Source organism: Ictidomys tridecemlineatus, chromosome X, assembly GCF_052094955.1.
Source record: "Ictidomys tridecemlineatus isolate mIctTri1 chromosome X, mIctTri1.hap1, whole genome shotgun sequence".
Classification (NCBI taxonomy): domain Eukaryota; kingdom Metazoa; phylum Chordata; class Mammalia; order Rodentia; family Sciuridae; genus Ictidomys; species Ictidomys tridecemlineatus.
In genome coordinates, this window is record NC_135493.1 from 58784622 (window position 1) to 58799514 (window position 14893).

Below are 14893 nucleotides of genomic sequence, written 5' to 3' on the forward strand. Positions count from 1 at the left end.
TTTGGTATCCCATGGTTGTGTCATACATATAATTGTCCTTCAAGAAGCATCAGCACAAACAAGGATCTGCCATCAAGAATAGGACAAATTACCAATTCCAAAGCATGTCCATAAAACAAAACCAACAATGAGTTAATAGTCACCAAGGTAAGACAGATGAGACTGATTATGAAGCAGTTTCTATAGGTGGACCCCAGACCCTCCTCTTAGGTCCAGGATATCAGGGGGAGGGAACCTCAGAGGTACACTAAATCTAGTACCCCTGAATGGGGAGAATGCTGATGAGAACACAGTAGGGTTGGATCCCTTCAGAACCACACTTCCTACATAGTCACTCATGGTTTTTCTGAATGGGGTGAGAACCATGAATACTCAAGGGGGTTAAAAAGCATCATGGTGTCCTGATAGATATCCTATACCAAAGTCCAAGCACAAGATCTGGGATTCAAGTGAATGAAATAATCTGTGATCCCTTTCTCCTCAGTCTGTCCTCTTCTGCTTCCTTAGGGCTGCCTGGATAGGGCTTCAGCTTCATTTCTTGGTGCACTGTCAGCCAGAAACTAGACAGGTAGTAGTACAGTCCTGTCCCCTTGCTTCTGGAGTGATTCTACTCCTTGAACATGTTGGCACTAAAGGATCTGCCAGTGAACTTTTTTTTTCTTTGTGCACCCTCTACAGATAAACTGACACAGACACCATCTCTTCACCATCTTTTTGTTGTTTGTGCTTTATCCCTCTGACTACATTTCAACTGAAGAACTAGGACAATGTTTTTACCAGTTTAGCATGCAACTTTATTAACAACATGTAAATGAAATCTCAAAAGGATACACTTTTGTCAATGAACAGATTTGTAGCTTATTCAGGATGAATATGATCATTATCAGGTCATGTTGCAGAAATACTAAAAATATCTCAATTTATATTTTATAGCACAATAAAAATAAGCAAATGTTCAAGCCTGCAAGATTAGCTGGTATCCTTAAAACTGCAATAATCAACACAGAGAACATAAGTATTGAATTTATAATTATAATATGCATTGGTTTCATATTCCAAAAGCAAAAAAAATATGTTCAAGGCTTTGTGAAAACATATGACTATTCAGAGTTTGAGTATTAATCGTATAACTTTATCTCTCACCTCAGGATCACTGTGCTCTGCTAAGTCTTGGAGTTTCTGACCAAACCCTTTTGCTTCCTGGAATATGGAAATAAGTTCAGATTTAGTGAACTTTTCCTTAGTAAACAGCTTTGCCCTTTTTTTGAATTGGAAATTTATATTCTCAAATATTTCAATGATACAAAGAACATTGGCCTTTGACTCATTCTTGTTAAAGAGCGCAACCAGTGATGATAGTACTTCGGCACTTATCAGTTCTCTTGTATTGGCTTGATTTTTAGACAAGCACAAAAACACTTTTAAAGCATAAAACTTGGTTTTGACACTTCCTTTGTTCAATAATGTGAGGAACTCTAGAATATAACTGGCAATCATATGGTGATTCTCAAATTTCACACTCAATTGCACCAATAATTTCAGTCCAGCCAGTTGCACAGGGGAATTCAAAGGATAACAGATTATGTCCTTACAAATTTGATGTATATATGATTCTTCCATTTTTGGTTCTTCAGAAGACTCAGAGCTTTCATTTACCATATTTAAAGCTTTAGGGTGTTCTTTAACATTGGGATTATTGACCAAGTTTTCAATCATAACAGTAATACCAACATCATGAATTATATCTTGAGTAAATGGGTAAGCAGGACTGATACCCATTACCATAGTAGCTATTTCATGAATGAAAGGATCCTTAGTTAACTTAAGTAGGTCAACAAGTTTATCAAATTCTTTAGGCTCTAAACTAAAGGTATGTGATTTGCAGCGGCAGGCCTTTGGATTAGGCCCATATTTTTCCCTCTGACTTATCTGTTTTTTGATCTCAGCTAAGGTCTGGAAGTAAGGCCCATTATAAGGTGGAATCTTGGTCAGAGGCCGAATCCCCAGAGGAGTTTCAATCAAGGTTGCAACCAAGGTCCAGTTGCCTTCTGGAGGCAATGTTGGTTCCCCTCCCTCAACTGGGACTAGGACAATATACCTGGCCCTTAACCAGGCTTTTGCTTTTTGTTTTGTAGTAAGTTTGGGGCTATATGTGGGCTTGGGCTCTTCCTGTATCTTAGGTGGGGGTTTATAAACTTGAGGAGGGGTTTCTTCTTTAGGCCAGAACCAAGATCCTACACTAGGCTCTTCTCCATTCCAGAACCAGGAGCAGACATTTTCTTCATCCTCATCAGTGAACTTGATCTCAATACCAGTTTTGTTCCCAGCCCTGGACTTGTTGCTGGTCTCTTCCTTTATCTCAGGCCTAGACCCAATATTGGCCTTATCATCAGCCTTGGCAGAAGACTTGATGTTTGCCTCACTGCCTGCACAATCTTTTACCTCAGATTTAGTTACCAAACTAACCCTAGAAACAGGGGTGGCCTTTGACTTGGTTTGAGGCACTATACCAGGCTCTGCCAGGAGTTCTGCCTTAGTCTCAGCTGTGAGACTAGTATTAGTCATATCTTTCGTTTTGCTTGCTTCCCTTGTCACAGCCACAGGCTCAGTGTAGGTCACTGTTTGAGTCCTGGCTATTGCTCCATCACCAGCTTTGGCCTGGGTTACTAATTCTGCTTTTGGTTCTGCCTCAACCACTGCCTTGGGCTGAGTCTTCATTCTAGCATTATCAGGGCCACTGATTTGAGCTTTCAGGCTATCCTCAGCCTCTTCTCTATCTCTTGCTCTAGCCCGTGAGCCAATCATGATCCAAGTTAAAGGCAAGACCCCACCAGACCCCTGTCTCAGCCTTGACTGAAGGTCTGTCCCAAGTTGGTGTTTTCATATAAAGTCCAGCAGTCACTCAGTCCCCTTTCCAACTACAGGTTCTGCCAATGATATAAACATGCTGAGGAAGCTCACTCAAGGTAAGGAAGGATGACTGGGCCTGGGAGCATCCCTGTAGAGGGTGGTGGTCTTCAGCCACTCCAAGGACACCAGATCTGCCATTGAAGTTGGACCTAGGAGTGGAGGAAGGAAATGGGGCTTTAAGTCTCTTCCAGTTTTTCTCCTCATGCTGATTAGAACACAGAGATATGAACGTATAGAAATTCAGTGATGTGTGGGAAAAGTAGATAAATGTCATTTCACCCTCTCCCTATACCTCCAAGTGCTACCAATATCCTTTCCAGGTAACAAACAAGAGTATGGAGGGCAGGGAACCTGGATGGGAGTGAGATAGGCTAAGGGATGCTTAGGCTGGATCCTGACCCCTGCTGGAGGCAGATCTCCACCACCCTGTACTACAAAAATACCCAAGCAGTCCCCACACTCATACAATCTCACTCTTCAGGAATAATTTTTCACTTCAATTGCTTGCTTCCAATGGTGATTAGCCTAGAGCATACCTACAGGCAGACATAAAAACAAATACACAAACAGGAGGAGATGGAAACTGACCTCTTGGTAGACAGACCTTGGTCCCTGGCCCTTAGTCTTGTCTTTCTAGATACACTCTGTCTCATGTTTTCTTCCACCATTTCCTGCTTCAGAGCTGTTCCTCCTCCTCCCCCCTATTGCCCACATTTTCCCTTTCCCATGATTGCTCTGGAACTTGCCTAGCTTAGAACTGGATTACAGTATGAAGCATGAAAACAGGACAAGCCTTTGCATTCTGTAAATCCAAAGTATACAAAGAATTTCAACTAGGCTGAAAAGAGGAGAGCAGACAGGAGTCATTGATAAACTGACAAAAAATAGATAGGATTCTCTAGCCTCAGTCATTCCTATCCCTGTAACCTCATACCAACCTTAAAAGATACAGGTAGATTTTCTTCAATATTTCCTAGCTTCATGTTGGGTTAATTTTCAAACCTTCACAAAAACTTTAGTTCTACAGACCTAGGAACATATCTACCCACAGAGATCCACACAGAGACAAATAAATTGAGCACAGGAGACCAAGAACACTGAGTCTTTGGTAGAGACCAGTACTTTAGCACCTAGGGCATATATGCTTTTTGGATACAGGTACCTGTTTGGCAAACATTTTCTGTCTCATTTTTCCCCCCACTCCCACATCTCCAAGTTCCTCTGCTCCATTCTCAAAATCTGACAATTTCCATGCAGAGGCAACTCAAACATTCCTGCAAGGTATTAGTAGTGTTAGTAGGAATGAAATACCCAAACAAGCTACAGAAACTTGGAAAACAATGGAAAATATAATTTTCACATTTCTTATATAAGTTCTTACATTTCCTTCCTCTCCCCCAAAGCCTATCATTTTCTGCAATATAATGGTTGTGGGGCAGGACATATCTTGAAAGCTGGCAGATAGGAGAGCTGGAGGTTATGCTAGATCCCTACCTGCTCTAGTCTTGGTAGTCTAGCACCCTCAAGCAATGCCCATTCTAAAGAAGCCAGGCCAATTTTCTTCTTCTTCTCCCCTATCCTTGAGGTCTGCTGCCCCCTACAGATATTTACACAAATGTGGAGTACTGCAAACTTAACAACAGATCTCACAGATAATGCATAATGCACACCCAAAAAACTAATGAAGAGAGTGTATTAATGATCAGTCAAGCAAACAGGATATGAAACCCTCTTCAACACAAGACTTTTATTATCACACATTTATAAGTTCTCTCCCTCTCAGGAGTCCTTAGAAAACACTCCCCACCAATAGTAGCAGCCCCTTTCTCTTACATACTTGTTTCCCCTGCTAAAAGCTGCGACTACACTACTTTCCCTTCCCAAATATATTCGGAATTAGGGTGAGTTTAGAAACTTAGCAAAAAACTGACCATCTTATTTTACTCTAGTCCCTCTAAGCCTCTCACCGCCCTCCTCCCAAGGCCAGGTCACGTATTCCGCACTCATCTCCGATACCCATGTTCACTTCCCCAAGCGATGCTAGCCTTATCACTGACCTGCTCCGCTTGGATCAGAGGCAATTTTCTTATTTCGTTGTTTCAAGCGGTGCCGTGCCACACAGAAGGAGGGACGGACAGTCAGACAGGCAAATACCCGAAACAATGGCGGCGACTGTGTTTGGGGGTTGACTCGGCACCTGGGACTTATGACGAGACACTTGCTTTATCAGATAAAGGGCGGTGACTGGCAAACTATTATAACTTTCTGGTATTCTCTTCTTTTTCCTGTTCCCAGGGCTCCTCAGGAATCCGGAGGTAGCGACTAATTAGCATTCACCTTTTCCTCCGCGGAGCGGAATAGGTTCTGCCACGTCCCCATTACTGAAATCGGCAAAGGGAGGAGCTAGGGTGTCGTTTAAGGGGATCCGGCTTAGAGAAGCGGAGTGATACCAACCGTTTCCTAGCGCTGCTTTGCGTGTGTCAACCCACTGTCGCCCCGCCCACTCTATTTCTAGCGCATACTGGAATTCCCAAAGACCGGAGTGGGACCTAGGGGAAATAGCGCTGGAATGGAGAGAAACAGACCAATGACAAAGTGTCTTGGTATTAAGTTCCCTCTTTTTAAGGACAGACAGACAGACAGACACACACACACACACACACACACACACACGCGCGCGCGCACGCACACGCGCACACACACACACACACACTCCAAACTGAAATGCATATGGGTTCCGGGTCGTGGTGTCAGGAAATCAGCTGTGGCCTGCTGAGGCGGACGGATATAAAATGGTTTTAGTGTTTACAAACTCACCTCTCCAAAATCCCTGACCAATGGGCGGGTCAGAGGAGGGACTATAGATATTTTTATAAAAGCGGGCTGGATGGGGTGGAGTGGAAAGGCTCCAAACTGAGATGAAAGTATCAATTCTTATTTGTTCCACATTCTGTATTACCTGTGTAGGAAAAGCCCTCTTGGCCTCTCCTTCAAGTGCTTAATTTTCTACACGAAATGCGTGGGATTGTAGTGGGGTGTCTGGAAAAGCTTCTCTCTCCTGACATCACAGATCAATATCAATTCCTCCTCTTGTTTTTTTCCTATACCTCTTGCCTGAGTCTTTAGCCTTTATTGTCCAACATATTTCTTGTATTGAAATAGTCTTAGATAACGTGGGACAAACATATACGGAAACCAGAGGCAATCAGAGAGAACATAAATATCAAAATATACTTCTATGTGAGTATGTCCTATTCCCTTGATAGTCTCCTCACCTAAATATATAGGGGCCTGAACTTAGGCATGGAAGATTGTTAGATATATTAGAGTGCCTCAAGAAATCAGACACATACTCCTAAGTTACTCCTCAAGGCAAATTTTACCTCTGCAGAAGGGTGTACTACCAAAAAACTCTGGCTGGCAAGCACACTGAACCAAAAGTCTGCCCAAGTTTTTAATCCCTAAGGCAGCACTGCCCCTTGATCTGCTAGGAGTAGTTGGGGGTTACAATCTATGCAATTGACTAATTTAAAATTGGGGAGGGCAGGGGGAAGAGCTATGATTATGATTGGATCTCTTACTACACTATAGACATTATGATTGGAAAACTGAGGACAGAGAGAGATATATTGGGGGGCTCAAAATGGGTACATTTTAACCACATGGTTTAGATTACAGCAAACATATTTTGTTACATATTAGGAAACTAAGACTACAGGTTTAACTTTGCCAGAAAAGAGAATATTAATTACCAAACACATTAATATCAAAGTATACTTCTGTGTAGGTGTGTCCCATTCCCATGATATTCTCACCAAAATATGTGGGGGTCTGAACTTGGGAATGGGGAAAACAACTACATTCGTATGGAAGAGGATTAATACCATAATATTTTTGTAACCTTGAACCAACTCCTTCCTGACTTTGTGGGATCTTTCTAGGCCTGACACACCATATTTCTTGCCCCAGAGTCTATTGGGATGAGGGTATCAGGGCAGGAGACAGGGAGAGGAAAGGTAATTTCAACCCAGACAGCCCCACTGGCTCTAGAGCGACTCCCTCATGTGTTTCTTCCACTGCTTCCTAGAGACATGAAAGGGAAGAAGGTACTTCTGTTTTTGAGGGAACTGGAGAGAGGCTTCTTGCCCACTGTTCTGTCAGAAGATCACTACCCATGTACTTTCTCAAGGCAGATTTCAGCTGTTCCTATCTCTTCCTTTTTCTCTCAGCCCTGCATCCTGCCTAATGAATGCATATGCTCCTTTCCCTGAATGTATAAAAATTTGAACTCTCCCAAGTGATGTGGAGTTTGAACTAGACTAAGTTCAATGAATGAAGGGCCTCTTCCTCAGTCTGTTTCACTGCTGTATCCTCAGCACATAGTAGACAAAGTGGTCAATGGTTGAAAGATGTGAAACATCACTGAGTCATGAGAATTCCACAGTACCTTCTGTTGCTTGCAGATCAATACTATTCTATAGGTATGTCTTTGTTTTTGATGTCTGTAACCCCAGGACTTAGCCCAGAATCTGCCACATAGGAAATGCTCTCTTTGTGGCTTTTCAGTGGAAGAAGGGAGCAAAAATTTTTCAACTGTTTTGGAAAGAAGCTTGGGGTATCTTAATATCTTAGGTTGTAATGAATCTTTGGGGAGATATGTGTAATTTAGACTCAAGAATAGTGGTAAATAATTTCTCATTTGCCATGATGCATTGCTAAACTCCTTAATATATAGCAAATCCTGATAATTTCATAAATAAAAAACAATGACCAACAATCCAATGGAAAAGACAGAAAAGTATATGAACAGACTGTTCACAAAAGATACACCAAAGTTTTTAAAATATGTGATAAAAATTTAATTGTATTGGTAATAACAAATACAAATCATAATTACCATCATATATTATTTCTCATCTACCAGATTGGTAAAGAACAAAATGTTTGATAACAAACTGTATTGGATAAGGGGGTTGGAAAATGCACTCTCACACATTGTTAGATGGAACATTAAATGGTATACCCTCTATGAAGGTTATTTATCAAGATACAAATACATATAGCAATTGACCAGTAATTGAATTTTAAGAATCTATTGTAAAATAATATTTGCACATTGAAAACTACTGTGTCTGCAAGAATATTTATTGCAGATTTGTTTGTAATGGTAAATCATTGCAAAAAAATGGGTAACTATTCATCAATGGGGGCTGATTAAATAAATGATCGTGTAACTCCATTCAATGGTATATTATGCTGCTATGAAAAAGAACATCTAGTCATCATAGTGTTTGCCTGTAGTCCCAGGGAGTCAGAAGACTGAATCAAGAGGAATACATGTTCAAAGCCAGCCTGGACAACTTAACAAGACCATGTCCCAAAATAAAAAGAAAAAAAAAGATCTGGGGATATAACTGAACCCCTTGGTTCAATCCCCAGTAACAGACATACAAACACAGAGCAGCTCTATTATATAATGATAAAGAATGAACACCAAAATATATTTTTAAATGAAGAAAGCAAGATGAGCAAAGTGCATGATAAAGTTATAGTATGCTACCACTTGCTTAAAATATATTATTACATATATGTATATGTTTATTTATAGTATGTAGAGTATCTGTTAATATCAACAAATAACTGGTAACATGACATCTGATTTTGAGTGTGACCTATTGGAAAGCAGATAAGAATGAGAAGGTGACTTGAAGAATTTCTTTAAATGAATGAAATGTTATGTATGTGAACTTTGAACCTCATTTTTATATTAAATATTCAAAAATAAATGTTAATTAAAATAAGCCTTAGAATCAAAGGGTATAAAACATTTATACCATTGTTCTTATAAATGTTCCAACTTATAAGCCCTACATTCCTCAACTCTAAGCTGGGCCATTATGTTAGTAAAAGATAATGAGAGAGATCCTTTTGTTGGTTTAGGGATGCTTCCAATTCTGAAACTGCATTAATTAAAGTAGATGGCTTACCCTCCAGATGTGAAGGACAGGTTTCTGAGAGTCCCTTAACATCTCATTTCTCTTAAAATATTCACAATCTAGTTTACTAGGAAAGTTCACCATTAAACTTGCTAATGCTATTTCTATTAAAGATAATTTTGCTTTTTGTTCAGGAGACTGATAAATACAGAAGTATGCTGTGAATTATTTCTTCTGACACTTATACATTTAATAAGAAATAGTAGCCAGTGAAAATAAAAATTATGGGAAATACCCTTTAAATTTCTTATTATTATTTTGGGAGAGTTCCCAGATTTTCACCTTTCCATTAATGAAAACAGAGAGCAGTAAAACAGTTATTCATTTGTTACTGTAGGAATGATCCTGTTGTCAAAATGATTCAGCTCTTTTCTTTTTTTGAGCCAGGAATTGAACCCTGAGGCACTTAACCATTGAGTCATATCCCTAGCCTTTTATTATTATTATTATTTTGAAACAGGGTCACACACACTAACTTGCCTAGAGCCTTGCTAAATTGCTGAGGCTGGATTTGAACTCATGATTCTCCCACCTCAGCCTCCCAAATCACTGGGATTATAGGCGTACAACACTACGCCCAGCAAATTGTCATACTTTCTTGTGTAATAAAAGTCATATAAGAAAAAGTGACATCAGACTGATATAAAATCTGTGAGAAGGCACCAGGCTTCAGTTTATATGGACCATCCTGGAGTATAAGCAGGGGTATGCAATAGATAGCCTACTAGGTAATCAGAGAAAGCCAGAGACAGACTGTGAGCTGAAGTCTCTACCAAAGGACAGTTATTGGGAAAAATCATTCCAATGCCCACAGAGCTGTCAATATACACACAAGACTAAGGAACAAAAGGGATAAGAAAGGTCTCAGCAAAGTCCTGCTTTGACAAGAGAATCAAGGACCAGAAAGCACCATCATGCTTTGAATCTACAAAAGACCCACAGGATGTTCATTAGTCATATCTCCAGAAAATGAGAGCAAAGTGATCAAAGTATATCTGTGATCTCTCTCTGGCCTGGGGTGGACAATGGGATCAGTTTAATTAATAGAGACCCAAGATTCTGATAGGATTTCTTTCAGAAAGCAGAACATACACATAGGGAGAATATGAAGAAAACATTAAGATGTCCTTCACACCTTCTCCTGAGAAGTTTCTGATAAAATCATTCATTAAGGATTTTAATGATCCTAAAACTTGTGGAATTGTGGACCATTATGATTAGACAGAAAATATGGAATTACCCATAATATGCGTGGGTCATTAAGTAGAGTGTTGGAAGAGGCAAAAGAAAATATTTTGTTTAAGTTTATGCCTTGTTATTACAATAGGATCCAAGATTAATGGAAGAAGCTGAAGAATCCTCCCCTTTATTTTTGAGTTAATCTATATACTACAGATATCCTCTGCCAGGTATTGCCAGTTTTCCCAAAAAATCTGTCATTGTTGAGTAGGGCTACTCTTCTTCCATTGGAGGTTTTGATATCAACATTCTGGAACTGAAAACTACCAGGGGATAGGGTCCAAGTATGAACTTTCCTATAAAAAAAATTCCACCTTCATTTATATGGACCTGGACTTATGAGTACAAGGATTTAAACAACAAGGGAAAAGCCACAAGAGGGCAGCCATGAAGTACATAAAGTTCCTGTGCACACGTGCATACACAAAACATGCACACGCCCACAAGCCCACACAATTTTATACTCAAAAATTTAGTCAAATGAGAAGAAATATGGTGGCTCAGAGGAATTCACAGTGCTGCAGCAACTCTGAAAGAATAAATCAAATCAGCATTTCTGCAATAGCAAACTGCAGTAGGAAAACAGAGGAAGTTGGAACATAAAAAGAATTAATAGAGGGAAGACACCAAGGCAGTGTTGGGTGTGCGGTGGCTCAGTGGGGGAGGGGAAGAATTTTTTCATCAAGAAGAAAGTCACTTCCCCACTGAGCTTAAAAAAAGAAGAAGAAAGAAAGAAAAACAGATGCCCATCATATCCGCAACTGGAGCAGGTCATAAACTCAAAAAATCTGGGCTGTATTTAGCTGGGAGAAAGCCTGTGAGTCCCTGGCTGAAGTCAGAACTGATAAGCCCCAACTAAGATACCAGAATAGCTGTAGCAGAGGTGATAGAGCTGGGGAAGCACTGACAATAGCTTGAAGGGATATATTAAGCAGGCTTGGAACTCCTACAGCTTACCACTGTTTTCCAGAAATCAATCACATTTTTTCTCCTGGCTAACTGGCTGGATTTATGTTTGTTTCTTTATTTCTCTTTTTCTTTTGGTCTGGTACTTTGTATGATAGCTTTTAAATTTTTTAAAATTTTATTTATTTTTATTGGTTCTTTTTAGTTATATATAACAGTATAACAGTAGAATCCATTTTCATATAATTATACAAACATGAAATATAACTTATTCTTGCAGAGCTGCTGCAGCACTGTGAATTCCTCTGAGCCCCATTCTTATGGATATACATAATGGTGGGATTCACTGTGGTGTATTCATATATGTGCATAGGAAAATTATGTTAGATTCATTCTATTGTATTTCTTTTTACTATGCCCCCTCTCATCCCTTCATTCCTCTCTGTCTAATCTACTGAATTTCTCTTTTCTGTCCCTCCCTTCCCCTTATTGTGTGTTAGCTTCCACTTATTAGTAAAAACATTTGACCTTTGGCTTTTGGGGACTGGCTTATTTCACTTAGCATGATAGTCTTCAGATCTATCCATTTACTGCCAAACTTAATAAAGTCATTCTTCTTAATAGCTAAGTAAACTCTAATATATATGTGAATATATATATATATATATATATCACATTTTTTATTCATTCATCTGTTGAAGGGCACCTAGGTTGACTCCATAGCTTAGTTATTATGAATTGAGCTGCTATAAACATTGATATAGCTGTCTCACTGGAGTATGCTGATTTGAAACCAAGTAAGGCATGTAAGTTATACTTTTGAATTGATGTTTGGTGCCCAAACCTAGCCCCACTCTGAATATAAAAGAGATATTTTGATTTTGAGGCTTTGAAGTGGAGAAAAACAAAGGTCACTTGCCTTGGAAATTGTAGACTGATCTGCGAGATACAGTATGGCTGACAGGGGTGAGGATCTGGATCTAAGGAAGATCATAGGGAAAGTCTCAAGCCAACCCACCCAAACATATTACAGGAACAGGGATTCTGAGTGAGAGGAGCAATTCAAGCCAGATAGGTCTACAGAGGAATCAGGTGAAGGAGTTGTTCAATTGTCCTGACAGACTCACACTCTCACCTCAGGACACAATAATGCCATTTTGAAAGTGAAAACCTGTTTACACCCATGCACTGTGGTGACCAGAACCAGATGTGGTAGCACATGCCTAGAATCCAAGAGGCTCAGGAAGCTGAAGCAAGAGAACTGCAAGTTCAAAGCCAGCCTCAGCAACTTAGCAAGGCCCTAAGCAATTCAATGAGACTCTGTCTTTAATAAAATACAAAATGGGGCTGGGAGTGCCTCAGTGGCTAAGTGCCCCTGGGTTCAATTCCTGGTACCAAAAAAAAAAAAAAAAAAGTGATGGCCAGGCAAAGAAGGGGTTGAATTCTGCATATAGACTCATGTAACAAGTTTGGCTCATTTGGGTCACAGATGAAATCAAAGGCATTTTAAATTTTGAAGGCAATTTCAAAAATTTGAAACAGCAGATTCAAAAGGCTGTTTCAAAAAACTTCTGCAACAATTATCTGAACTGCCAAATGATAATTAGTACATTGATTTATATTAACCAATAACTAGTCTCTGTAATGTACAACTATTCCATACCACCTGATGTTCTGCACTCACTTTTCCTATTTGAACCTGTCTCCTCCCCCTACCCTGCTTTCTTCTTTCCCGTTTTATTTCCTCTCCTTTTCTCTTTTCCTTTTGTTTATTTTTATCCCACCTTCAAATTCAATATTGTATTCAGTTAATAATTTGTCACCCTTTAAACCTATATCATATTAGACCTCACTCCTTGTTTCACTTGGATTTCTAGAGTTGTAGAGATTGTTAGTAATTACATTTACAATGTACATTAATACATGGTTAATACATGGTGCCCCTGAGTCCAATCCCTTTTAAACTACTACTGTTACTTGTAGCACTCTCTCCTTTCAAAGAGACATTGGAGGTTGAAATTAACACTTGTATTACACTTATCCTTCAATACTTATCCTATGTATTGAAGCTAAAACACAGGACCACTCACAAAAAAATCTCTTCATAAAAGAACAAGAGGAATCCATCTCAACAGATACACAAGTCTAAGACCTCTAAAAACATGAGGAAAAAGGCAAATAAGTCTCTCCCCAAAATTTACAATAGAACAAACAAAAGTGTCTTCCATAAATGGGGCTTTGAAAACTGGATAACCACATGCAAAAGAGTGAATTTGGATCCATTCCACACAGCAAATTAACTGAACATGAATCAAAGACCAACTATAAGAGCTAAAACGATAAAACTCTTGGGAGAAAACAGAGAAATTTGGATGTGACAATAAATGTTTTTTATTTCAATTGTGCATTTTTATGAAGTGCAGGGTGATAATTTGATAAATGTATACAATATAAAATGTGGTATGGTTACATCACAGTAGGTAGTATTTCCACCTCCTTAAACTTTTAAATATTTTTCACACCTGTAATCCCAGTGGCTTGGGAGACTGAGACAGGAGTATCATGGGTTCAAAGCCAGTCTCAGCAACAGCAAGGCACTAACAAGTCAGTGAGACCCTGTCTCTAAATAAAATACAAAATACGACTGAGGATGTGGATCAGTGGCTGAGTGTCCCTGAGTACAATCCCTAGAACCTTTTCTCAAAAAACCGTTTAAATATTTTGATTAACCTATAGTAACTATACATATTTCTGAGGTCAAGTGTGATATTTTAACATATGTATATAATATGTACAGATCACCAAAAACATGAGGAAGCAAAGGAAAATGCATTAATTGGACTTCATCAAAACAGAAAACTGTTCAGGAGAGGATGAATTAAGTGAAAAGACTACCTGCAGAGTAGGAGTAATGTTTGAAAATCATGTATCTGATTAGGGTCTCTGTGAGTATATAAAAACTCTCTCAAAAAGAAAAAGAACAACATCCTGGGGCAGTGGCAAATGTCTGTAATCCCAGCAGCTGTAGAGGGTGAGGCAGGAGGATAGTGAGATCAAAGCCAGCATCAGCAACAGTGAGAAGCTAAGCAACTCAGGGAGACCTTGTCTCTAAATAAAACACAAAATAGGGTTAGGGATATGGATCAGTGGTTGAGTGCCCCTGAGTTCAATCCCTGGTGCCCACAACTCCAAAAAAATAAAAAGAACAACAAAAAGAAAAGAGAGGGGGATAACAAGTGTTTGTGAACACATGGAGAAATAGGAAAATCGGCATACAGAGAAGTGTGTTTGTACACACACAAATGCACATGGTGGGCATCTCAGGGTTAGCATTTGCTTGCCTAGTAGCATGGGCCCAAAGGTAGCTATGGGAATAGGCAAGTGGGTGAGTGGAAGGAAACCATGTTTTCTGATCTAGCTAGGGAAGGAGGTTGAGGATGTGAAAGCCTGATGGTGTAGAAGAAGTTGATGGGCCATGCCATGGTTTCCAGACAGATGGAAGTGCAGGGAGAGCTGTGGAAAAGCCCATTTCCCATTCACCTGTGCACAAATCACAAAGTTGAACATGGTATGATCTATGAAAATGCTCAAATGACTAGAAATGAGAAGTAAAATATGTAAGCCCTCACCTACCTACCTTTATTCCTTCCTTCCCTCCCTTAATCCTTTCCTTCTGCAGCCCCCAGTAGCCAAGAGACATCCTTGAGAAGCACCTGTTGTACCGGTGCATATGCCTGCTTCTGTGGGCCTCCTCAAAGAGCATCTCACAGAGCCCCTAATGTCTCTAAAAGTGAATTACTAAAGTAGCATGTGTCCTTTCTCATGAGGCTTTATTCACTAAG

At 39.6% G+C, this 14893-nt stretch overlaps 1 protein-coding gene across 1 annotated transcript; it reads right to left on the reverse strand.

The window, feature by feature from the left end:
- Positions 1–770: 770 nt before the first annotated feature.
- On the reverse strand, positions 771–2968 carry Armcx5 (armadillo repeat containing X-linked 5). Its single transcript, XM_005340707.5, has one exon. The coding sequence runs from the start codon at positions 2803–2805 to the stop codon at positions 1105–1107; it is 1701 nt and encodes a 566-aa protein (XP_005340764.2). The 5' UTR covers positions 2806–2968; the 3' UTR covers positions 771–1104.
- Between the last annotated feature and the right edge of the window lie 11925 nt (positions 2969–14893).

Bases quoted from the DNA above. Each gene is read 5' to 3' on its own strand.
- Armcx5 (XM_005340707.5), bottom strand. From the start codon at position 2,805: ATGATTGGCTCACGGGCTAGAGCAAGAGATAGAGAAGAGGCTGAGGAT.